Source organism: Thamnophis elegans, chromosome 6 (assembly GCF_009769535.1).
Source record: "Thamnophis elegans isolate rThaEle1 chromosome 6, rThaEle1.pri, whole genome shotgun sequence".
NCBI classification, from domain to species: Eukaryota; Metazoa; Chordata; class Lepidosauria; order Squamata; family Colubridae; genus Thamnophis; species Thamnophis elegans.
In genome coordinates, this window is record NC_045546.1 from 71,680,045 (window position 1) to 71,706,226 (window position 26,182).

Here is a 26,182-nt window from a genome sequence, read left to right on the forward strand (position 1 = left end):
TTTAAAAGAAACCGAAGCTCAGATTTGTATTGCTACATCTTCAGCTTCGTGGAAAAGAGGCGCGCTCAGAGGCTACGTTAAACATCGCAACTATTAGTTAACCTTGGCCGATTCCCAAATCTAATACAAGGTTGAATCGGAAAAGTTATATAGAAAAGAGACCGCCGGCCCGGGTGAGGAATACATTACGAAGTCGAAAAGGCATCTCGGCCATCAGCATTTCCCGTTGGCTGTCGGGAAAACTTGATTCGGGAAACATTACTTTTTATGAGAAGCTTTATTACATTCAGGGGATATAGTGGGGGACGCGGTAAATTTTCAGGGAACTCAGAATCGTGGGAAACACCCACTTCTAGAAAATATATATCCACAGCTCAGTGTGGGAACGGCAGGAAAACTCTGTTGCTTTGCTTCCGGTCCAGACCGGAAGTTGTGCTTTACCGCTCCGGATCCCTCTAAGCCCGGCGTGATGAAGGCCATCATCCAACGTGTCACTCAAGCCAGTGTGTCAGGTGCGCGGGGGCCGTTTATGTTCCGATTCCGTTTTCTGTCAGCTGCCCATCGGCGCGGTGGTTTAGAGGCCGTGTCTTCAGCTCTGGCTTGCCGGCGGGGTTTCCCGTGGCCGAGCTAAACCCCACCATTTTCACCGCTTCTCACCGCGAGTTCCTTCAAAACCCACCCACCGCCTGGTTGCTATTATAAAGGGTCTTGTGTTCTGTTAAGCCCTGGCTTGGCTTGACGACGACATTGCAGCGAATCCCAATTCTTTGTGGCACGTCCATATGGATCGTGTATTTGTCCACATCTTTCCTTTATCTTTGAAGCAACTTTTAAGTGTGAAACAAAAAGGAAGTGTGAATAGAAGCCCTAAATTTTTGATTCGTTATCCTGTTACACAATACGCAAGGTACTCTATAGCAGTGTTTTTCAACCTTTTTTGTGCAAAGGCACACTTTTTTCATGAAAAAAATCACGAGGCACACCACCATTAGAAAATGTTAAAAAAATTTAACTCTGTGCCTATATTGACTATATATAAAGTAATTTTCCCACGGCACACCTTTACCTTACACTATGTCACGGCACACTAGTGTGCCGCGGCACAGTGGTTGAAAAACACTGCTATAGAGAATGGTAATTTGTGAGGATCAGCAGTATTACTTATGTGTTTTATGCAGCCAGTAAAAAGATAAATATAAAAAACAAAATTTGAAGTGCTATATATATAACTAGGACCAAAGAGACCCATGTCACAGGGATAAGATATTTTGTTTTTGATACCTTTCTGGAAGGCAAAAAGAGTGGAAGCAATTCTCACTTCTGCTGGTAGAGTGTTCCACAGGGTGGGGCCACAGTGAAAAAGGCCCTTCTCCTTGACCACATCAATCAGAATTCTTTAGCAGGGAAGGGGTCTGCAGTCAGCCCAGTGCACAAGGGTTAGTGGGGCAAGCTACGTAGCATTCAAAAGAGAAAACCAACAAGCCAAAAAGAGCCTTTTCCCGCTTAGCTCCCATTAATGTTGGCTGATAATTTCAAAACCAGAAGAATGAAATTTTCCTAAATAAGCTTAAATTTTGAGATTTTCTTTGGAATTTGTTGACCTCTTTTGGTTCAAAGGGAGCAGATGAAATAATTGGGGGGGGTGTTAATAAAAAGTTACTAAATAGCAAATGTAAAATTCCATTTTGCAGAGGTCGCCGGCCCCCCGCCTGGATTCCACCATTATTCCTTGCTAATAGAGGGGAAGATTGGTTAAAATCTGGCTATATTGTATGTATCAAAACAGTGTGGGTTTCTCATTCTTCCTAAGCTCGGTGCTGTAGTATTAAAGGATTGATATTTGAAAATACCTTATGAACCACAATTCTGCCACTGCAGCAATAATAGAGCTGAGACAGTAGAACACCTTTTCTTTATAAAGTCTATAAATTGTGTAAACAATTATATCCTGCTTCCATTATGCCTATCAAAAGGCAGGGGACAGGAGATTAATTCTTCTTTTTAAAAATCTTTTAATAAACTAGTTTTTATTCTCACATCAAGACTGGTTAAATTGTGCATGGTTTACAATTCTGTAACAAAACAGCTGGATTTATTTAAATTGGCTGTATTTCCTAAGCATATGAAATATTTTAGTTTGTGTGGTCAGGTTTAGAAGTGTAAATGTGTAAAATTCCTATTGAAGAGGTTTACTGGTAAGATAGAACTTTGTCTGAAGGAAGATTCCTTTTAGGTATTGCAATTAGGTATTTAGTTATTAAAATATTGATATCCTATGATATGTAAATTTGTTGTATGAGCATTTATTAAATATTTTGTAGAGGTATGGGGATGCTGTGGCTCAGTGGCTAAGATGTTGATCTTGTCGATCAGAAAGGTCGGCAGTTCAGTGGTTCGAATCCCTAGTGCCGCGTAACGGAGTGAGCTCCCGTTACTTTTCCCAGTTTCTGCCAGCCTAGCAGTTCAAAAGCATGTAAAAATGCAAGTAGAAATATAGGAACCACCTTTGGTGGGAAGGTAACAGCGTTCCGTGCACTTAGTCATGCTGGCCACATGACCAAGGAGACAACTTCGGACAGCGCTGGCTCTTCAGCTTTGAAACGGAGATGAATACCGCTCCCTAGAGTCAGGAACGACTAGCACATATGTGCAAGGGGAACCTTTACCTATTCAGAGATATATTCTGTTTTTGCCTTCTATTTCCAATTGTGTTACTATATTATATTTTATAATATAATAACTATGTTGTAATTACTGATTGAAGAATTATGAAAGCAACAAACTCATTACATATTAAGCCTTTGGCTAAGGAGGTCATATATATTTGCATCCCAAAGGCATGCGTATATTTCTTGTTTTTCTTTGAAAGTAGATCTATGCATATTATGTTTTGCAACAAATTGTTTAAAAAATCTATCTCCACTGGGGACTTCCTGGGAGGAGCCTGCTGGTGGTGGCAGCAAAAAATCAGCTGCCTCCGAATTCCTGGCTACGTACCTGTTTAGAGGATCTTCCATCTGACGTCTTATCAGGTTTTCTTATCCTTCAGGCAAGAAGGAAAGAAGAAATTGTTTTGCTGGCAAATGCTCTTCGATTTTTGCAGCTTTTGTGCTTGCAGGGAAAGGGGGGCTAGCCCAAGGCAGAACGGCTGTCCGTGCTGGGAATTTCAAACTGCCTTGTGCAGGACAAAGTAGGTCTCCCCCACTCAGTTCAAAGTTTTGTTTGATTTAATCTTATCACGAGCTGAATCCGTTTCCGTGGACAATAATTGTTTATCAACATTTTAGCTTCTTTTCTTTTTCTCCTCCGAAAAATTATTTACTTAGAGGCTTTTAAAATGGCGCCGAGCAGGCTGGTTTCTCCGGTAATAATGAACACTTTTTGTTAATTCTCACAAGAATTCAAAACAAAAGAGATTGCTTATCATATGTTTTGGTTTCACAATAGGCCAGCAGAAGCTTTTTAATTAGTTTCATTTCTACAAGAATTTTACTCCTTCATTAACTTTGCTTATCTGGAAGTTAAATGGTGATGAATCTGCTGAACGGTCTTGTTACAATGTTTACTCACTGAAAGTTTTGCCAAGCCTTAAACTTCAAAATAAAAGGGGAACTCAGCCTCTTTACTTAAAGCTGCATATTCAGGCAATAGAGTTTTATTAACTGCAGGCAGATAAATTTTGAAATGGCCTCAAAACCAAATATTAACTTGAAGTCGTAAATTTTTTTCTTATTACTATTCAAAATACCAGCTTCAATTTTGTAAAAGGCTTTCTTATCCAGCTGCGTTACAAGATGGCGATTTTATAGCTTCTGCGTTTGATATATGACACACTCAATCAGCTCTATTCTCCTGAAGACTTCTCCTTATTAACTGTTAAAAGTCTATAAATAGTATCCCATTTAAAACCGAGGGGAGCAGAGACTTTGTTTGTTTGCTTGTTTGTTTGTGCGTTTTTTATAATGGCTCCCAAATCGAAGCAGTCTAAGCGTTTCCTTAATAATACATCTCAAGAAATAGTTACAAAATCGCTGCCCTTGCCTCCCACGCCCTCTACTGGAGATCTCTTAACGCAAGAATTTCTTTTTGAAACCCTTAAAGAGTTCAGACAGGAAATTAAACAACTTTTATCGGACTTATATGATAAACTGGATGCCAAGATTGCTCAAACAAGGGAAGATATGATCGGAGTTATGACTGTTATGACAGACTATGTTTCTGAAATGGAGGACAAATTGGAACTTTTGGAAAAAGCTAATTCTAATTTGACATCTAAAATTCAAACGTTACAACAGGAAGTTGAAAATGCTCAAAAACAACTCGTTATGATAAATTACAATAAGACTGCGTTTGCAATAAGAGTCAGAGGATTGCGTGAAAAGGAACAGGAGAATTTGAAACAGACCTTTTTTGAGGCTTTCAGACGTTCGGTGGGAAGTCCGGGATTTAACTTTGATTGGCAGATTCAAAAAATTTATCGCCAGAACTCGTGTGTAGCAAAACAACGACAGCTTCCGAGGGACATAATTATATATTTCAACCACAAGAGAATCCAGAAATGCGATAATACAGAAGTTCTACAATAACAGGCTGCGAATCGATGGACAGGACTTGATTGTTTTTAAAGAAATACCATCTCAAATATTAAGAGCAAGGAGAGACTACACTTTCTTAACTGAAAAACTCAGAGATTCTCAGATACAATATAAATGGGAAGTGCCATCTGGTATCACAGTCACATTTGAGAACCAAAAATATCGTCTCAATTCTCTTTGCGAAGCCCGAGATTTTTACTACAAAACTCTGAAGGCGGGACTTCCTGATTCACCCGGACTTGGAGAAAGACAAGGAGAAGGAGAAGATAAGCAGCGGGACACGTGGCTACAAGGCGGAGGGTGTTGCTTTCCCCTTCCGGAAGGGCAGAAGAGTAAAGAATAAAGATCCAGCTATGCCTTTAAAATACTTCTTAAATTTTTAATCTGAATAAAATTTCAGGACTCCTGTCTGGTATAAAATGACAAAGCTGTATACCGATGAAGAGATATTGAGACTGAAAGAAGCGGTGCTGAATTTGGACATATATTGTATGGGACTTATATAAGACTTGTTTGAATCTTAATTTAAACTGCGCATGATCTATTCTTTGGGGCGAGGAGAGCGGAGATCGTAGTTTTCTTGGATTGTGGTTTGGGATGAATGGAGTCGGGTGGCGTGGGGTAGATGGAAGGGTAGTGAAAGTTCAATTAGATTACCTTGATCCAGAATGTAAGCTGATTTTTGTATAAATTGTTATTTGAATACAAGGTTAAGAAAGATTATCTGGAGAGTCTACACGAGGGTGGAGTAAATATGAGAGGAACAATGGATGAGGATAAAATATATATGCGGACACGGGTAAAGGCAGGATGGGAGGTATAAAATTTATATGCGGAAGCAGGTAAAGACATTGTTTAAGATTTTAAAAATAATGAGAAGCTGAGTTTAATGTTAGAGAGTTTATTGACTTCTCTTCCTTGGGGGGGGGTTTCCCCCCCTTTTTTTCTTTTTATTATTCTTTTCTTTTTTGTTCTTTATTTTTTTTATTTTTTTTTATTTTGTAACTTCTAATCTATTTGGTTTCAATATACTCCAGACTTTGCTTGATAAAGAACGATGCCGGGAATGGGATCTGGGAAGTCGGAAGGGGGTCAGGGAGGGGGGTTCAGGGGGTGGGTGGGGGGGAGGGTGGAAATATAGACTCAATTTTCAGAACAATGAATGCACTTGGATACTGTTGCTTTTTTTTTCTTTTTTTTTCTTTTCTTCTTTCTTTTCCTTTTATTTTTCTTTTGTTTTAGTACAAAACAAATAGACCAATGAATACTAGAAATACACCGAAGCAAGGTGTAGAGGGAAAGAAGAGGGGGGAATTAAGAGGGAGTGAGAAGGGAATGTAAGGAGGGTGAGATGGTGGGAAGGGGAGAAAGGAATGGCTGAGGGGGAGGGGAAGTAGAAGAGGGGATTGTTGGAAGGGAGAAATGAAAGTTGGAGGGGTAGAAGGAAGGGTGTATGTAGGATAGAAGTGTTATGAGTTGTTTATTGCTTCTTCTTTTTTAACTGCACAGTATTTAAGTGATTGTATAAAGGAAAAGGAAAATGTAATAAAAGATTAATCTTGAAAAATTAAAAAAAAATCTATCTCCACTGGGAATAGAATTGACACTTAATAAGAATACAATTCTATAGAATAAGTTGCTTTCCAAATTTAGGAATAAAAAGCTTTTACGTGTGTTTGTGTGTGTGTGTGTATAGGGATATGACATAAAATAAATTCTATACATTTAACTTCTTAAAAATATCCCTTATAGTTGCTGGGGAACAAATAAGTTCCATTGGACGTGGCATTTGTGTGCTCCTGGGTATCTCTGTGGAAGACACGCAGAAAGAGCTTGAGCACATGTAAGTAATAATAAGGATTTAATTTTTCTTTCACTTTGCAATTTACATATATTTTACTTAAACAAATGATATTTCCTAAATTTTTGCATCAGTTGTTATGAATAGAATCCACATCTACTGTAAATCTCTTTATATTATCTTTGCTCCCCATTTTCTGGTCTTTATATTTGTAGAATATAATGTAGAGTATATAGTATATGTAGAATATTGAATAGCTTAATTTCAGAAAAGTTCCATAAAGGCCTCTGACTTTTCATACAGGGTTCGAAAGATATTAAATCTTCGTGTGTTTGAAGATGAAAGTGGAAAACACTGGTCTAAAAGTGTAATGGATAAGCAGTACGAAGTGCTATGTGTTAGCCAGTTTACTCTTCAATGTATCCTGAAAGGAAATAAACCAGATTATCATATGGCAATGCCTTCTGACCAAGCAGAATCTTTCTACAACAGTTTCTTAGAGCACCTTCGCAAAGCATACAAGCCAGAATTAATTAAAGGTAAGGCAAAATTTACTGATGAATTGAAATATGTTTCAGGCAATAAGCTAGATTCCTACAGAAATTGCTATACTGTATTTTTAAGAGTATAAGACACACCATTTTCCCTCAAAAAAGAGGCTGAAAATCTGGGTGTGTGTTATACACTGAATACAGCATTTTTTGCCTCCTGAAACCTTGCCCCCTTCATCAAAATGGTTGTGCATAGCCTTTAGGAGGCTTTCAGAGTGTTCCTGGGGGCTGGGGAGGGCAAAAATGAGCAAAAAATGGGCTGTTTTTTGCTCAATTTTGCCTACCCCCAGAAGCATTCTATAAGCCTCCTAAAGGCTATTCATGCCCCCCCCCCTTTAAAAAAAAAACAAAAACGGGCCCATTTTCGTGAAAAACGAGCCATTTTTAGGAGGTCTCCAAAGTGCAAAACCTTTTTTTAAAAATTCACATCCTCAAAATCTTGGTGTGTCTTATACTCCGGTGTGTCTTACTCTGAAAAATACGTTACTTACATTGTAATTTATTACACTAAATTATAATTCTTCTTTTAATTAACTGGTGTGTTTGGTTTTTGGTATGTGGCAATGAAAATGAGTGCCGATATAAGAAAAAATTATGTGAATCACAAGAGAGAAAGGGAATGATCATTAACATATGAAGAAATACATGGATTTCTGAAATGGCATATCCCCCCCCCCCCTTGGTGCCTGGGAGACTTCTGATCTAAGGGTGTCACAAAAAGACCATTCTTGATTTCTTTCAGTTCTGTTAATGTGTTTTCTAAGCCTAATTTTCTCTTCTCCTGCTTTGATCCAAGAGTGAATCAATTCCTTTTACTTAAAAAAGGTGTGAGAAAACATTGCCTCTGGGTATATATTTCTTTGAGGCATTTCTTCTTTTCACCATTTTTTTTTTCAAATTCTCCCTCCCCTGTTCACCATGAGTTTGTTTTAAATCAGGAGTAAGTAACCTGAATCCAAAGGTATTCCGTGGCCACTAGAACACCACTGGTGGAATTTTCATTGGTGCCTTCTTTCTATCTGTAGGCAAAAAAGGATGGAATGGTTGCTATAGTGGCATCCATTTCTACATTTAGCTCCCTAGTCCTCAAAATTCATAAAAAAGAGAGCAATGTTTTTTATTCCTGCCACTCAGTGATGTTACTCTATCCCCAGATATGTCCTGCAATTTCCCAGTGGGTGCTTTAGGACCAGTCAGAACCATGCAGTAGTTCGGATCATTTTACATTTGGTTTGATATAATTACATCTTCTGAAAAATGGTTTTTTGGGCTAAAACATGGCCCTTGACTGTGTTTTTAGCTCCCAGTAAAAAAAAAAAAGGTAAGATCTAGAGTGATGTGATAGTAGGAGAGATATATACAAAGTTATCATTTTAAACTTTTTTTTTTACAGTTTGAATCTCATTGATTCAAGAAGTTGTAGATTTCAAAAGAAAGTATGAAAAGTCAAGATTGAATGCTGTTCATTATGTTTTGGTTTGAATTAATGGTAGAGATATGGTGATTTTAACAAAAGGGAAATTAAATATTGTTTATAGACAAATACCCTTTCTCTTTTTGCCATCCAACTTTAATTTTTCAGATGGCAAATTTGGCGAATACATGCAGGTACATATTCAGAACGATGGACCTGTGACCATTGAACTGGAGTCTCCTACAGCCCCTGTTGACTCTAAACAAGTATGTTGTAGTAGTGCTTTTCTTTACTTACCTATTTTGAGATAGTCCATATGTTGATATTAAAAGCCTTAATTATGTTCTGTGGGCCTCATTTTTATATTTTGACCTGAGAATAGTTAATCCTCTTCTGGTCAATAATTATTTTAAAAAGAAGTGAGGTTTCTCTTTTGAGAATTATGAAAATATCACTGCAACAACAACCATGGAAGAATGATAAACTAGGGCTGTGATACTTTTGGATCATTGTTGCTGTTGCCTCTTTTTCAGCTGAGGTTTTACATGTTGCTAAATCATTGTTACAAAATCTTGAGTTTATTTTATTATTATGTTTATGACTTAAGTTACTTAGAGGGTTTGATAGTTTTATATATTGGTCAATAAACTTGATGCATTTTACTGACACTAGATTGTGAGAGGATAACTACAAAAATGTATGCTGACAGAAGTCTGTTTGAATGGAAACGAGGTAGTCATTCCTGTTTAATTTAAGCTAATGGGAAATGTTAGATTTAATATATAAATGGATCCAGTAGATTTGAGGTATTTGTGGTAGAATATATCATATTTTATGTTCTGTGAAAAATTATTTCCATCAGGAATTTACTGTTTGCTTCTATGCTTTCTTTCAAGTCTTCTGCTTATCTGGCCCTTATTTGTCTTATTGGTGGCTCTTTCTGCTCAAATAGATAACAGAGCAACATTTTCAGTGAATTGCCCTGCCATTGTATGTATTAATTTTAGATACCACCGATTCATGTAATAATATAGTATTAACTGAGCCATATCATTTCTAAGAGTAGATGGTTAGCAGTGGTTCACTGACATCCACTTGTGCTATATTAGAGTTGTGCTAATACTAGAGTTTTTATTTGTGTGCATATTAATATATAACAAATATTGACAAATAAAAACCTGATCAAAGTATTAAAAATAGATAATCAAAATACTGCTTTAGTTATACTATAAACTGCTTTTGTTATTCTGCATGAACTTGCTGCTGCAAAAATACTTTTAATTAGATGTGATGCTTATATTCTTGTTTGTTGTATTTTGAGTTAAGAAAAGGACATGTATTCACACAACCCAAACAAATACATTGACCCTGATTGCTATTCTTTCCCCTAATATGAAGTCATGCACTTATACATCTGAAGTTCTAACCATATAATCTGTACAATATTATCATCTTGGGTTGGATTTCAAACTGCTTTAGTCTGTTGAATCCATTGAAACCCGTATTCGATATAGTTGAATTATAAATAAGGAAATATTGAAATTTTATATTTACCTTGTTATTGGTCCTTAATCTACACTTTCTAGGAGCAGTTTATTGCCATGAAGAAACCTTCCAAAATGCTTGCTATTGTTATTTAATCAATTTCTTTCTAAATAAAAGCATTGAAAGAAAACAATAGCCTCAAATTGTTTGCTTCTTCTCAAGCTGCTTTCTTAAATAGAAGCTTTCAAAGAAAATAATAATAATCTTTTGGCTAGATCTTGGTACTTAGGATCTGTAAAGAGTTGGAGAAATAGCATCAGTGATATGTGAGGAGCTGTTATACTTCAAGAAAATTAATACACTTACTAGAAAGATTCTCTTTTAATGCTATTACTAGAAAAAAAAGAAATTCATTTTAATATTTAATGTTTATTCTGCAGTGTAACTATTGTGCAAATCTCATATGTTTGTATTGTTTGTTGGAAACCAGGCTGTGCTATTAGATTGACATTTTGAGATATGCTGTGACAAAGTAGAATTACCAAGGAGTCTGTTCTGGAAATGTTGTTGATATATGTAAATGTTCTAATAACAGTCTTGTAATGATGAGTATATATTGCCAGCATTCTATCTAAAGATTTTCATTACTGATCACAGAATGATCTTAATTATAGGAAATCATTAAGTGAGGATCTGTCACTTGCATATTTTTTGACATGTTAGGAGTTCTGAATAATATTAGCTTCCTGTCAGTTTATTTGAACTTTTTCCTGGAGTGTTTTAAATATGTGGAACTTACATTGATTCAATTTAAAGTAGCTTGTCTGGTCAACTCAAATCAACCATATCAAACATATCTGGTGATTTACATACCATCTTGGACAAACCTTTCAAAATGATTTTAGTGGCAAATCTTTACTTATTTAGAGATGACATCCTATCCTAAACTATTACTACACTATAAAACAGTGGGATAGATAGAGCAATGAATAGCAGACTCGTATGTCAATTCTTCTATATATTTTGTCTGCTCACACCATTTCAAGGTCTAATAAACATCACCCACCAAATCAAGGTACATATATTTGCTCACCATCAATGGCATATGAGATCTGTTTCAATTCCCCACAATATTCTATGCTGAACAAAATAGCCAATCTTTGTGCAACAGGGTCAATGGACTCAATTGACATAAAAATGGCAATTCCTAAATATTCTTGGAAAACATACTAATTTCATGGGACATTCTTTCTTTGACCACAAAGTGGCGATATATAAGAAAAGTGCCTGAAGCAACACAGGTGAAATTTGTTAGAATAATTTCAATAGCCTTTTTCATGGCATTACTTCTTATCAAACAAGGTATGTTAACTATTCATTTCAAGAATGTCTGCATCATGTCTACCTCTTGTTTTATGCAATTCTATCCTGCACTTTCTCTTTATGATTTCCTCCTCCCCCACTTTCTCCCATCAAATTGCATTTATTGCAATAGACGGACACAGCTACTCCCTTAGAAGTAAGTTTTTAAAAAAATTATGGATACTATCTCCAGTCTCCAAAATATTTGTAGTTCTCTGCCTTCAGCCTTTTTCATAAACATTCTGCTATATTTCCCCGACTCCCATATGTTTGTGCATGCAAAATGTTTTCTTGGGGTCTATAGCCCCATATACGGTATCTGATTGAGGACCAGATATTTTGCAGATTACACCAATCAGAAGAGGATTGGTGTAATCTGCAAAAACTTCCTGTTCTTTAGTGTTTGTCTTGTTTTGCTGCAAAAGATTAACATAGTTTTTTGAAAACTAAGATACTGTCTGTGCTGTTGCGCTACTTCCGTTTACATTCATTCACAATTGTGCTTTCCCATCTTTTCTTTGCAACAGTTAGCAAAACTTGAGAAACAACAACAGAGGAAAGAGAAAACCAGAATGAAGGTCCCTTCTGAATCAAGCAGAGAACGAAATCTTCCTAAAAGTAAAAATGATCCAAGTGCAAGCAGTGGGGCTGAAGGAGATGTTTCTTCTGAAAGGGAACCCTAACGTCTCAAAGCCCTTTCAGGTATGAACTTTCTGCCTCTGCTCTTGTTGAAAAGATTCATTTCCTGCCATTTTAAGTTTTGTGTAAATTATTTATTAATTGCTTTTCAATCCTATAAGTATGTCCTTTTTCAATAATTAAAGCTGCTTCCACTTCATTTCATATAGCCCAGTTTTATTTTCTTTGTACAGTTTCCTCTTTTCCTTTCAATTTTTAGAGATTTTTTTTCACTTCCCCCCTCTGCGTGGGGCGGTTATACCTTCTCTGATAAATAATTAGAAATTTCCTTTATTTTCAGAACATTTTGGACTATGCCCATAGCTATTATGTATTCCAACCTCTTAATCACAGAGAAAGATTTAAAGAACAATTTTTTAAAATATCTTATATATTTAGGCTATATTTCTCCACTTGATTGTAAACTTTTAGTGGCATTTTTTGTGATTTGGCATACACCAATTTTTCATGCCATATGTTAATTATGTTAATCTGAGGGAAGGAGGGAGGGAGAGGGAGAGAGAACACAAAATTAAGTGAAGTTCCCATTTGCTACCACAATTTGAATTTAGTTGTGGCTGGTTTCCATGCTATGTGTCGCAACCAAAGTCCAGAATTTGCGTTTATCAGATTGCGTTTAAATCCTTACTCTTAGAAGGGTTGGATGATTGAAAGTGTGCTGGATCTTATAAAAGGGAAAAGAATAAATGTTTGTGAATGACAATTGATAACATTACTGTAGGTGGTTACTTGTATTACAGATCTAAGCATCCCATGGGCCGGGACCAGCCCAAAGGCCTTGAGTTTGACACCCCTGCTGTAGATTAATGAAAGAATGACTGGGGATATATCATTCATACAGTGATTCAAAATAGAACCTCAACCCTTGGGCTCCCTTGTCTTGAGCATGTCTTCCCTTTCGGCTTTTAGTTAAACATGAACCATCCTTCTCCAAGATGTCCAACTTGATAAGCTGTGTTTAGTGCCTGCCCTCAAACCAGAATTAACTTTCTGATTCAAGGGCAAGTGTCTGAATTTTTCAATTCAGACCTCACTGCACATTATGATAGCATCGAAGGAACGGTGCTGTGGTGCATAAAATTTCTATAGCTATAACGTATCTGAAATATTTTGAACACACAAAATATTGTACAACTGCTAATCTACTCTTTTTATTTCCCAAGAAGAGCAAGCCAGTGCTTTAAAGACTGATTGACATGATTTTTTTTTTTAAAAAACAGTCTAACATCTTAAGATCAATACAGATGACACTGCTTGCCCGGCAAAGCTATCATCTAACAATTTATTTTAACCTTGTGAAGGAATTAATTAACAAATGTGTGGGCTGAGTAATTATTTGTCTGCATGATGGAGCAATTTGACAACCACTTCATGGTAAATTTTCTGTAAGCCCTGAGACTATTTTTGGTATGTCGAGGAGCAAGTCTTCTTTCTCAAAATGACTCACTAAATATTTTCCTCAATTTTCCTCATTGAGTTCAATGGCAGTTTCATAAAACTCTGAAAGAAAGTCATTCAATAAAATAGCTTCCTATGTTTTCATTTTGAAAATTGTGCGCTCTCACTTCCCATCATGAAGATATTTAAAGCAAATATCTTGAGCAGTGGTAACGTGATGTCTCTTCATTTTAAATCATTCAATAAGAGACTAAGTTTGGTACAAATAAGGGAAAGAGGAAATAATGTTCAAATTCAGTGACATAGTAAAGAAAAAAGGATAGTGGACATTTTGAAGGAAAAGTATTCAAATATCAGAATACAGACTCCTGATAGAAGAGGATTGAGAATCATTGAAACTGTATCACCTCTAGTGACTACATAGATAGACCTCCATAATGATTGATTCCCAGTCTGGTCTTCATATCTTTCAGTAGTGTATCCATGACACTAATCAAACTTGGTGCTAATCAATTTTTTCTTCTTCTATTCCCTTCCACCTTTCTCTGCATTATAAACTTCTCAAGAGAGTTGGGTCTTCACATGATGTATCCAAAATACAAAAACCGAGCCTCATCATTTGGATGTTGAATAAGAACTCTGGACTGATTTGTTTCCTTGGCTATCTATGGTATTCTCAAGACTCTTTTCTAAAGCATCAGTACTTTTTCTATCATTCTTCTTGATCCAAATTTTGCTTCTCATAGAGTGCAAGGGAAATCTATTATATGCACATTCACATGCATAATTCTTAAAGAACAGTTAATAAAATTCAATTCAAATTTATTACAGCCCTAAGGCCAGATACCAACAAAATATGGAATAAAAGAAGTAGTACATTCTTATATGTATATGTGTATAAAGGAAAAAACAGTAAGTATATTGGAGTGTAAAAATAATGAAGAACGTAGTAAAATAAATCCAATTAAAATTCTATTTTAAAAAGTTCCAATTCTAAGTAGTGGTATAGAATATCATACAAATGATAACACAACTAGGCAACTTGAGGTTGTTTTCAAGTCCTAGTCTGAGAGAACTACCATTAAATAAAAATTACTTTCCCCACCTGGAAATTTATTCCAGGCAGAAATGGATATATAAGGGTCTGTCTAGAGTCTTTATATAAAGGACAGTATAACTGACGATTCATAGGAATCCTATAAAACATCCAAAAAGAACTGCTGAGGGCATAATATCCAACCTAGCTAAAGTGAAGGCCTTGCAAAATTTGAAATTTGAAATAGGCAGTTCTAGCATTATCAAAGCCTAACATGCACAGACTTTCAATAGAAAAGTCCAGCAACTGAATTTTATCTAAGGCTGTTTGTTAAGAAAATTTATTCATTAGTAAAAACAAAAATGAAATTGTTGATAAATATAAAAACACTTTAAATAAATTTTACATTTATTGTTACAATCATAGGTTTAAGACAGATATGGGAATTTTTATTTTTTTAAAGACTGCACTTTATTCTGCTCCCAAGATATGAGGGGATGTGGTTGAAAATATAGAGCAGGGGTCTCCAACCTTGGCAACTTTAAGACTTGTGGACTTCAACTCCCAGAATTCCTCAGCCAGCTTGCTGAGGAACTGAGGAATTCTGGGAGTTGAAGTCCACAAGTCTTAAAGTTGCCAAGGTTGATGACCCCTGATATAGAGGATAGAAATGAACGTTTGCTTTTAGTAAGCCTTTGCAAATTCATTTCACTTTTTTACTCTGCAAAATGTATGCAAATCATATGACTGAAAATCAATTATTTGTTTAATAATATTACTGTCCAAATGACATTTTGTAAGGGCAGCAAGAATTGGTGGAGAGTTTCTGTGATATGGTGTTATGGTAGCCATTACCAGGCATAACATCATAAAACTGATGGAAGGTGGAATTTACAGCTTCTGGGTATTAGCATAGGTACTTGCAGTCTCCTTAGTTCCTTCTCAATTACTTGTCCTTTCTGGAATTGCCAGTATTGCAACTCTACCATCTCTCCTCCCCCTCCCCCTTTTGAGGATATTGTGGATGGTGTGTGTAGGTGTTCAGTGGTCCTGGCTGGTTTGGTAGCAGCCAGTAATGTTGGAACCAGTGAACTAGAGGTAGCCGAGTGGGTGAAGTGGGTAGTGGCCTCTCATATTTCAGAGGCTGACCATTAAACAGGCACCAGGCAGCAAAGCTGAGCGGTGCTGTGGATTAACTGCCTTTGCTTTAGCTGATAAGCAGCAAAAAATGAACTCTGGAGGACTTAGCTCCTGTCTTCCTTGAGTCTGCCACCTTAGAGACCATAAGACAGAGTAAGCTGACAGAGGTCGAAGAAGCGTTGGTGGCTGTGGGATCCTGATTGTTGGAATCTCCAGTGGAGTGGTGGGCTCAGATGTACAGATGGTTTGTGGCAGACGGGGTAGGAGTAAGGTTGCAAACCTGTGGGGAAGCTCTATTGTGTCTTGTTACTGTTTAAGGAGCCCTTAAAGCATCCATTTTGCCTGTCTGGGAAGATTTGGGATTGAAGTTGATGGTGCCTGGATTTAAGACATTGTGTGGATCAAGAATTTTATATAGTTTTATAGTTGATGTGCAGGCTAGGTGTATCTGGGTTCTTTTGTTCCCCTCATATGAGAGAAGGGTGGGTTGGGAGTGCTGCCACCCAGTCCCTTTGATGGTGGTGGTGGGGTTTACTTCTCCACTGCCTGGGTGAGGGATGGTTGGGCTGGGAGGGTAAGAGAAAATGCTTTGGGTGCAGGGAGCTCGAGAATTTGGAAGGAAGGTTTGGATGGGGGCCCTGCTGAGGTGGAGGCTCTTAAGTGAGGCTCTTAAGTGTATACAGAACTGCCAGAGCATGCACAGAATCTGTCTGTCTAGATCAGTGTTTCCCAAACTTTTGACATATGTGTACCCCTTCTATAATTTTCGTAACGCTGAGTACCCCTCATAAAAAACATATGCTTTAATAAAAATCAAAATATATTTATTTTTTCTTTTTTTGGTACATATGCAAAATAAACGAAAGTTATATTATAAAGAACATTTATTTGATTCAATGAGAAGGATGAAATTGTTTATGTTGAGATGACAGATCATCATAATTTGGTTCCCTGGTTGTTAATTTTAATCTGAGATGCAGTTCCACGTCCAATAGTCTGTTCCTATTTTCGACTTAATGTCTACAAATGCAGAAAAAGCAACTTCGCATAAATATGAAGTTGGAAAAGGCAAGATGTATTTCAGGACTTTTTCTGTTAAAACCGGATACAACACGTACCTCCACCAAACTCTTCCCGTACCCCCTTGGGGTACACGTACCACACTTTGGGAAACACTGGTCTAGATTGTTAAGATTGGATGTGGATAGTCCTTGGGGATTTGAGGGGAAGACTCAAATCTCTCCTCTCAGTTAGAGAGGAGAAATTGCAGGAAGGGCATTATACAGGTGATGGGCATGGGAAGGTACAGGGCAGGGCACTTTTGGGGAAGGCAGCCCTGGTGTTAAATACTAGCATAATGTTCTAGCCCTCTGAGTTCAGTCCCAGGACCTGGTTTCAGACCCTTGGCTCTGGTTTCCAGTTGCTCCTGCTTAATGCCTGTTTGACTTGCAATACAGTTCATATCATCCATGGTCTGATTATGGATGAATAATCGCTGGTTACCTCATCTCCCTATTCTTACAGTAGTCTGTCTGATAACTCTGGAGTTGGCTACTCATTGTCAGTCAGTTTGTCCAGTAACAATGGAGCTGGCTTCTCCTCCAGTCTCCTCCTCTGAATCTGAGCTCATCACGATGGACTGCTGACTTGTGATCTTTGACTTTGGACAGGGTTGCACTCCCCCAGACTGAGTTGATACACAATTTGAGAGTCCTCCTAGATTCAGAGCTCCTGCTACATGAGCAGGTGGCTCATGTAACTCAGGGGATTGAGTTGGGTAGGAGGCTTTGCACAGAAGCATTTTGGTTACCAATTGCACCCTTTCCTGGACTGGGAGGCCTTGCTCACATCATTCTTGCCTTAGTCCCTTCCCGGATTATTGCAATGCACTAATGTTCTTGGAGACATTGTCCTTGGAGACTGTCATTGAAGACACTTGGAAGCTACAACTAGTTCCAGAATACAGTGTTGCACACAGTGTTCAATGCTCAAAAGGTCTACCCATGTTATACCTTTATCACGCAAGCTGCACTGGCTCCTAGATTCCTTCCAAATGGAATTTAAGGTACTAGTTATCACCTGTAAAGCCTTACATGGCACAGGATCTGGATATTTGTAGGACTGCCTTTCCGTAAAATCTGGTCCCTTTAGATAGACATGCTCCAGATTCCTTCTGTGAAATCCTGCCACCTAGTGGGACATGGAAGTGTGCCTTTTTATGGCTGCTGCTACTTAGTGAAACACCTTCCCTATCCCCAGCAATTCAGCAGGTCCCCATCCCTTTAAGCCTTTTTCAGAAGGCCAATAAGACCCGGCTCTTTACTGTAGAGGTGGGATAAGATTGAATAGATAGAAAATATGGAATGAGGAGAGTTTGCTGTGGGCCATCCCAAGGGAATAATTAAAGCACAGAGTTTTTGTTTATTGTTTTATGACTTTTTAATAGTTATTGATTATATAGTTGTGAGTGTAAGATGGGTAGATATATAAATCTTAAATAAACTGATTTTTTTATAAAGATCTTCTTCTTCATTGCCTGGAAATCCACCGAGTTCCTATCTGGATTTTGAGCCTTGCAAGAAGCACCATCCTTCTAGAAATCAGCCCTGCAAATCCAGTGATTGTTGTGCTCTCTCATGACAGAAGTCAAAACATTTGATATTTTAGCTTCTGTTCTGAGTAATCTGCACAATTGCTAAACTTTATAGAATCTGGACTTTCCAAAAATTAGCAGCAGCAGTAACTGATATGTCAAAAGCAGGCAGGTAAATGGGCAATGTGGCTTTTCTATCCTAAGTAATTAATAATACGATAATGGAGAAAACCTACTTTTGTATGTGTGAACATATGTGCACATATGCATACTGTATATACTCGAGTATAAGCCTAGTTTTTCAGCCCACTTTTTGGGCTGAAAAAAGCCGCCTCGGCTTATACTCGAGTCAGTAAAAAATTTGCCCGAAATGGAGGAGAAAAAGGGGCGGGGCCATGCCGCTGGGTGACACTCGTGAATGGCCCAGTGCCCCTGTGAGTTTCCCCTCCCTCTGTGTCAGTTTGCCGCGCAGCGCGCACCGCACCATCCCCCCTCCTCACGTTCTAATGTAATGCAGGTCTGTCTTACGATTCCCCTTCCTCCCCCTCCTGCCGCTCTGCAACAATGTCCCACCTCCTCCTTGTTATGGCAAGCAGCCACATAGCGATGTCCCACCTCCTCTGGTACAGTGATCCAATGATAGGAATCACTGTGCCGTGTGTCATAGGAGGCGGGACATCGCTCCCGCGGCTGCACGGGACATCATCATCACAGCGGGACATCAGCATCATGAGGTGAGTGAAGTATTTCATTGAATACACCGCTAGTTTACTGTTTTTCTTTGAAATAAATATTCAAAAACATTATTGGTATCTTATTTTTATTTTTGAAATTTACCGGTAGCTGCTGCATTTCCCACCCTAGGCTTATACTCGAGTCAATAACTTTTCCAGTTTTTTGTGGTAAAATTAGGTGCCTCGGCTTATATTCGGGTCGGCCTATACTCGAGTATATACGGTATATGAAATTTAAACATGATTAATATGTATGCTTGCTCCATCATCCAACATTCTATGAACCAAAAATGTTTCCTTTTCCTTTAGAAAGTAGTTAGGCAGAGAAATTATCTGCAGATTGAGCGATGATTCTTGAACAGAATTATCTAACCCAAAGTTTCAGATTGATACAAATGGGTTTAATCTACTGATTATGTAGATAAAGGTTAGTGTTTTTGACAATAATATAGGATCTTTTATGCCTAAATAAGATGATATAGAAACCTGCATTATTTATGAACCACTTTGAGAGAAACTGATGTTTAGTTGGCCGCTCTATTATTTTCTGTTTTTGGAAGTAACAGCAATCCTAGTTTGGGTAACTATGTATCAGCAGAAGTTGTGTTGATCACAACCATGTTAGAAAGGGATGTTCGTTACTTCTCTAGATATTTCCTCTTTCAATTGTGAATACATTATACACATTGTCCACAGGGGTAGCAGAAGCAGTGAGAAAAGGACTTGGATAGATGGATGGACTTGTATGAAACTTTGTGTGAACGTAATTAGTGAATTTAACAATATTTAGGAATCACCAGTTTGTAAATAATGTGACCCTGCAGACTAATTTTACCATAAATAGTGTATACTTGCACTCGTAGAAGCGGCTACATCTTCATTCAGGCTACAATTAAGTGGATTGTGTCAGTTCTTTATTGAATATATTGACCAAGATTCTTTGTTGGTAAAAGTATTTGGACTTTTTAATTTGATAACTGGTGCTATTCCTTTAGATTAGAGGCAATGACTTTATTCAGATGGTGATCAGTCCTGCATATTGTCTTGGAGCTAATCTGGTTTATTCCTCTTTTCATAACAGCTTCTACTCAGTGGTATGTGACGATTCTCTTGTGTGAACTACTTACTTCAAGCCATGCCACAACATTTCAGTTAAGGATGATAGTTTTGACTCAGCATTTCAAAGTGAGAAATTTTTTGTGCTTCAGCACAACTTTGTTTTCAATTTACTTTTGTGTTTCAGGATCATAAAGGTATTGCATGGCCCACACTCATTTAAGCTTGAGTTCACAGGCTTGATGCTCTGCGCTAGTATTTGCTGATACGATCCATTGTGAGGGATTCATTTCATCCTGAGATACAAATATTCTCCTTTATTGGAATCCATTGTTCCCTCCATGATTGCGCAAACAGGTCCAGAGGATGTAATGTTTCTCATTCTGCAAACTGTAAACATCCACACTAATGTCAAAGTTTTTTGCCAAAACAATTTGAGCAGCCTGTAACTCAGATAGTCTTGGCAAGCTTGAGACTAATGGCCGTACCCTTTTAGGGGAACCTCCTATGTACATTACTCTTGTTCAGTGTTTTCCTTACAATAGATTGATGAATGCAAGAGTAGCCTGCAGAGGATACTATATACCTTTCTCCAGGAGTGATTTTTGTTAAACAGCCACTCTACAAAAGTAAGAATGAAGTTGCATTTTCTCCATCTGTAGACTGTCTGTTTATCTGAGTTGACTGAAGCCAAAGTGTGACAATGGTTTTGCATCCGTTTTAAATATCAATAACCATTTTTCTGAAGTCTTAAAAGAGTTTTTTCTGATTTATTTCCATTGACCTGTGTTGTGAAGAACAGGGGACAACTTGTGCATCTGTGTTTTTGTTTTTGTGGGGGAGACTGTCTCAAACTCAGAGTAGAATTTATTGACTTGAAAATCTGACTCAGATTATCCCTTAAGAAAGTTAATTTATTCCTAAGGCTTTGCATACTTATTGCCACAAAGGTAGTCAGTAAATGTTGATTGCATTCAATATAGAAGTAATGCAGTATGCCATTTTCATGTGTTGCTTGTTTAACTAGTAACTTATATTTTTATAGGACTTAGATGAAGGTCTATAGGTAGTTCTCAAGTTATGAATGGAATGGAGCTTGTCCATTCCAGTTGTAATTCAAGAATCTGTAGGAGTGAATCTTGTACCTTGAACGAGATCACCCCTTCCTTTCGTCCACACATTAAGTATTCATTAAGTGCACATGAAGTATCTCAAGGTGGGGAAGACCATGGAGGGGCCTAGTGATGGAACAGGCCCCCAAGGTCTCCCCAACCCACTAAGATACCTCATGCTTCCCCCTCCCTGCTGTGCCTGATTCACTTACCTTGCAAAGATCTGTCTCCTCTCTGCCAGGGAGACTTGATGGATTTGGGAAGCTTCATCTGCCACAGTTTCTTTGCCTTTGAGGGAGAGGAGAGTCGATGGAAGCTCCTGGGCACGAAAAGTGTTTGTGGTGCCTGTCTCCTGCTCCTCCCCGCTCCCCTAACTCCTTTCTGCCACCACCAGAACATTTTTTGCCCAGACAGAACTGACGGAGACTGGAAACTTTTTCTGCTTGTAAATGAGGTGTTTGGAAACAGAGCAATTTGACATCTTGTTTTTTTATATTGGATAAATGTTTGTTTTGGTAGTAACAAATATTGAAGTTATCAGCCACAGTCACTTCTTTCTTTTCTTTACCTCAAACTAACATTATTCTTCCCCAAGTAATTTGCTCTCATGGCCACAAGCAGTTGAAATGCGTCAAGTTCCTTTCCTCTTGATTCTTATTTCTGCTTTCCTATTATAATCCCTTTTCATCACCTTGTTTTCAATCTAACGTTTCTGGATTCAACTCACAGAATTCTGTTGAATTTAGATTTTATTTACAATATCAATAAACTGTTTAACATAGCACTGTCTAGCCATATGTTGTCTAATGAGCTAGTTAGGGTCCCTTAATTCTCAGTTGGTAATACCTTTCTGCTGATTGGGTATTATGGAAGTTTAAAAGGCTACATTGACAACAAGTTGAATTGGGGTCAGCAGAGTGAGACAGTTACTAGCAGGTTTAATATTGTTCTAGGCTGCACTGAAGAAATATCATGTCAAAGACACACAAAGTCACTATTCCTCTCTACTTGGCATTAATGAGACCACACCTGGAATACTTTGTATGATTTAGAGTTCCTCATTTTCAGTTGAATATTGGCAGGCTTGAGAAGGTTCAGAGGATGACAACAAAGATCGTACAAGTTGCTGAGGACGTTTAGTTTAGTTTATTAGGACTTGTATGCCGCCCACTCTCGAGAGACTCAGGGCGGCTTACAGATAAAGCAGGTAGGGGGAACATATAAAAATTAAAAATACAGACATTAAAATCACACAACATTCATAACATAAAATGGGGCTGGATAAATCAACAGCCCCAGGCCTGCTGGAAGAGCCAGGTCTTAATCGCTTTGCGGAAGGCCGGGAGAGTAGTAAGGGTCCGGATCTCCATGGGGAGATCGTTCCATAGGGCCGGAGCAGCTACAGAGAAGGCCCTCCCCCGGGGGGTCGCCAGCCGACATTGGCCGGCAGATGCAATCCGGAGGAGGCCTAATCTGTGCGATCTTATAGGTCTCTGGAAGGTAAATGGCAGGAGGCGGTCTCTCAGGTAGCCAGGTTCTAAACCATGAAGGGCTTTAAAAGTAACGACTAGCACCTTGAAACATGTCCGGAGACTAATAGGAAGCCAGTGCAGCTCGCGGAGGACAGGTGTAACGTGGGTGTACCTAGGTACGCCCACAATCGCTCGCGCGACGTTGTCCTATTCAGAAGAGTAAAGAACTTGGGATATTCAGGAAGCCATATATAGGTACATGTAGAAACTACAGGGAAGAGGGCATGAACTATTTTTCCATTGCCATATAAAGTAGGACTAGAAATAATGAGCATAAGTTGCAACTGCCTAGATTTCATTTCAACATAAGGAAAAATATTCTGAGAGTAAGATCTGTACAATAATGGAATAGTCTGTCTATAAAGATAGTGTAGGCTCCATCGCTGGAGATTTTAAAGATTTCAGAAAGTGCTTTCTCTTTCTCATGGAAGGGTTAAAATGGTTTTCCATGCATTGCAGGTGGGAGTACATAACCTCATGGTCCATTCCAGCTCTACAATTCTATGATCTCTGACAAGAAGGCATGTGGTTCGAAAGGTAGTCTTAGTGTAGGAATCTTAGGAAGATTAGTCTTAACAATAGTGATACTAGAATCTTAGGAAGATTAAGACACATGTGTAATTTTTGGAAGATTAGACCTGCTAATTTTTGCCAAACTTACTGCTTTCTTTTGCTTTCCAATCCACACTGAATGTTCTTGATTTTCTTTTAGTGCCATTATTCCTATACCCTGGATTACTTTTACAATTCAAATCATTTACTGATTGTAAAATTCAGTGGCTGCTGTTCAGGCATCAAGGTTGAGTTGTCTTCTTTTGCTGCCTGCCTCAATGCTTACAAATCCATAGAGCTTTTAACACCCTCCTCCCTATTTTTATCCTCTCTTTTCTCTTTCCATTCTTCTTTGCATTCTTGAAAAAAACCATGTTTTGATCATGTATGAATGTAAGTACTATATTTTTTCTGTTGTCTTTGTGTTTTCAGAAAACATGATATCCCTTTTCAGATTATTGGATTAATTTGCTGGATTGGTGGCTTTTTTAAAATCAGACATACATTCCCTGTATTATTTTGTCTTAAACACTGCCCAGTTTAAATCAACTGGGCAGCTCAGAACATAAAAACAGAACATAAACAATGTAGATTAAAAACAGCAATAAATATGTGGCAGATATGGTCAAGACAATATCACAAGAACAAGGGTATTATTCTTAACATTCCATTGTTTTAAGACTACATCGGGGGGGGGGTGTTGTTTCCTGTTATGCAGCATCCTCTTCTATTGTATATCATGAGGGATATTGGTAGTGAATAAAATTATGAACTATACTTAGTCCTCATTTAACAACCACTCATTCAACAACTGTTTGAGTTGCTATGGTGGTGATGAGAGGTAGTTAACTCCCAGTCCTCACAGTTCTGGCTGCCCCAGCACCTGGAGTCGCATGATTGCAATCTGGGCATTTGGCAACCAGGTACACTTAAATGATTGCAGCATCCTGCAGTCACATAACCATTTGTGACCCTCCCTGCTAGCTTTCAACAAGTAGAATCCATGGGGATGTTACATGGGCATTTATTCCGGGCTAGAATATACTTTGAAAAATGAAGTCTCCATGTTGAAAGGATCCACAATTTCATGCCATTAAGCATAAGGAAACTGTACATTTTTTTTCTTTATCTCTTTCACCACTAAAATTGGCAGTAGCATCATCCATCTACCTTAGATACTCTATACCCATATTATAGCATCAAATTTGGCAATTACACCTCTGAGTAAATGGGAGTGTAGCCACAGAGATTTCCTGGGCAGCATTAACTACACAAATCCAATGAATCACTTGCATGTTGTTCAAGACACTATTTAAGAAATGTACTTGTAGTTATTGAGTGGAAGGATTTTCCAGAAAAACTGCCTCAACTATTTATACTGAGAAATGCCAGGCAAATTGCTCATGATAATATATAGGAAGATTATTTTGAAACTTTGAACAAATGTTTAAAATGCTACTTGAAATTATTTGGTCTCCTTTTTTTATGATTAGACTGAGAGTTAAAGCCAGTGGCAATTAAACATGCATCTGGAGAATTGAAGGTTGTTGATTTTTCCTGTGTGACATTATGATTTATTTTCTTTCTTCCCTTTCTTTTTTAACAGGAAAGCTCATAAACACTACTGGTGATCTTCTGTGCTCATTAGCTGAGGATGTTAAATTTCTAGATGAAAAATTATTTGATGCAGAAGGAGAATTTGACTGAAGTAAGGATCTCCATCATGGTGTATTACAAACAACCAAAGGAATGTTATCAATGTCCACCGTTAATAGGTTTTAAAGCAAGTTTCTATTTGGGTCATTTCTTATTTGCAGTATTTTCATTGCAGAAGTTATATAACTATCCCTTCCATATAGTTAGGTTTTATATAACTGTAAAATGACCACATTATTTTACCAGTGCATATGGTTCTTGGCATAAATGCTCTCATCATGACAACAGTCCCCCCACCCCCACCCCACCCCGCTCTTCCAGTGGGCATGAGCAATATCAACAGAGAGGACAGCTGGAGGAACAGAATAGAAATGTCTCCTGCATTTTGGAAGCTCGGTACAACTGCAGGTTTTCTCCATCTCCTGCGGACTCCACCCAGCCCCAAACAATCTGAATCCTCAAAGGAATCCCCAGGCTATTTTGTATTTTCCAAGCTGATGAAGAGGCAGAGGATAGTTCCATCATTGGTATTTTGAGCTGTGTGATGCTTAGAATGTCTCTTAAAGTTCAACTCATTACTTGAAATTAAACATCCCTCCCTCAGTAAAGGATGGGTGAAATCCTGATAGAATCCTTTTCCAGCTGAAATGTGTGGATGTTTTTCATACTGTAAACATTACTAGTGTAGTGGGACAACTCTACCAAAGTTGTTTTAGAAATCAGTCCTGTGTGTAGATATCTACAGAGCCCTTTCTGACATTTTTCTGTGATTCCTTCCCATACTGCCAGACAATATGAGAAGGCCCATACTGTGTGGGAGAGGGTCTCCTGCATCTTCTACTTTCCAGACCCTGAAGTGAGGGATAGTCACAGCAGTAGCTCCTTCTCTGTGCACAAGACTGTTTATGCTTCCTTGGCCCTACCTGAAGGAGCTGTGCTGCATTAGCCCTCATCTCACCAGTGGTAACACGGAGGCCTCTATTACTGATGAGGAAAGTTTGTTGTGCAAGTTGTAGCAGCATAAATATAACAAATCTTATGATCCATTTCATTAAAATACATTTTCTCTTACTTTTTTTCCTTGTAAGAGCATGCTTCTACTTTTGGTCCATCTAATGCACGGGTGTCAAACTCGCCAGGCCACATTGCCATCATGTGACATTTCATGATGGTTTCCCCCTTTGTGGAGCTGGGGTGGGCGTGGCCTGTGTGTAACACATCTGGCCTGCGGGCCGCCAGTTTGACACCCCTGATCTAATGTATCTTTTCAGAACAAAGTGTAAAATGCATTGTTTGTGTGTTGAGTGTGTCTGGCTGTTCAATCTGTGGAAAAAAACTGAATTCAAGTTAGATTAATTTATCAATTATTTAACCTGTAAAGTGTGTGTGTTTATATGTGTCGGTTAAATTTTTCCAAAGGGAAGAACTTTATTAATAAAGTACAGCACCTGAACAACTTTTCTCTT

The 26,182-nt window shown here is 38.0% G+C and overlaps 1 protein-coding gene across 1 annotated transcript; it reads left to right on the plus strand.

Annotated features, from left to right (window-relative positions):
• Positions 1 to 426: 426 nt before the first annotated feature.
• Positions 427 to 25,500, plus strand: DTD1 (D-aminoacyl-tRNA deacylase 1). The gene is made up of 6 exons (XM_032219980.1): positions 427 to 512; positions 6,348 to 6,438; positions 6,700 to 6,935; positions 8,530 to 8,627; positions 11,736 to 11,910; positions 24,667 to 25,500. The coding sequence occupies exons 1-5, from the start codon at positions 470 to 472 to the stop codon at positions 11,889 to 11,891; spliced, it is 624 nt and encodes a 207-aa protein (XP_032075871.1). The 5' UTR covers positions 427 to 469; the 3' UTR covers positions 11,892 to 11,910; positions 24,667 to 25,500.
• The last annotated feature ends 682 nt before the right edge of the window (positions 25,501 to 26,182 follow it).

Excerpts from the sequence above, each read along its gene's own strand:
- DTD1 (XM_032219980.1), top strand. The coding sequence starts at position 470 with ATGAAGGCCATCATCCAACGTGTCACTCAAGCCAGTGTGTCAG. Across the intron at positions 6,936-8,529 it reads CAAGCCAGAATTAATTAAAG|ATGGCAAATTTGGCGAATAC; the intron begins GTAAGGCAAAAT and ends TTAATTTTTCAG. Across the intron at positions 8,628-11,735 it reads CCCCTGTTGACTCTAAACAA|TTAGCAAAACTTGAGAAACA; the intron begins GTATGTTGTAGT and ends TCTTTGCAACAG.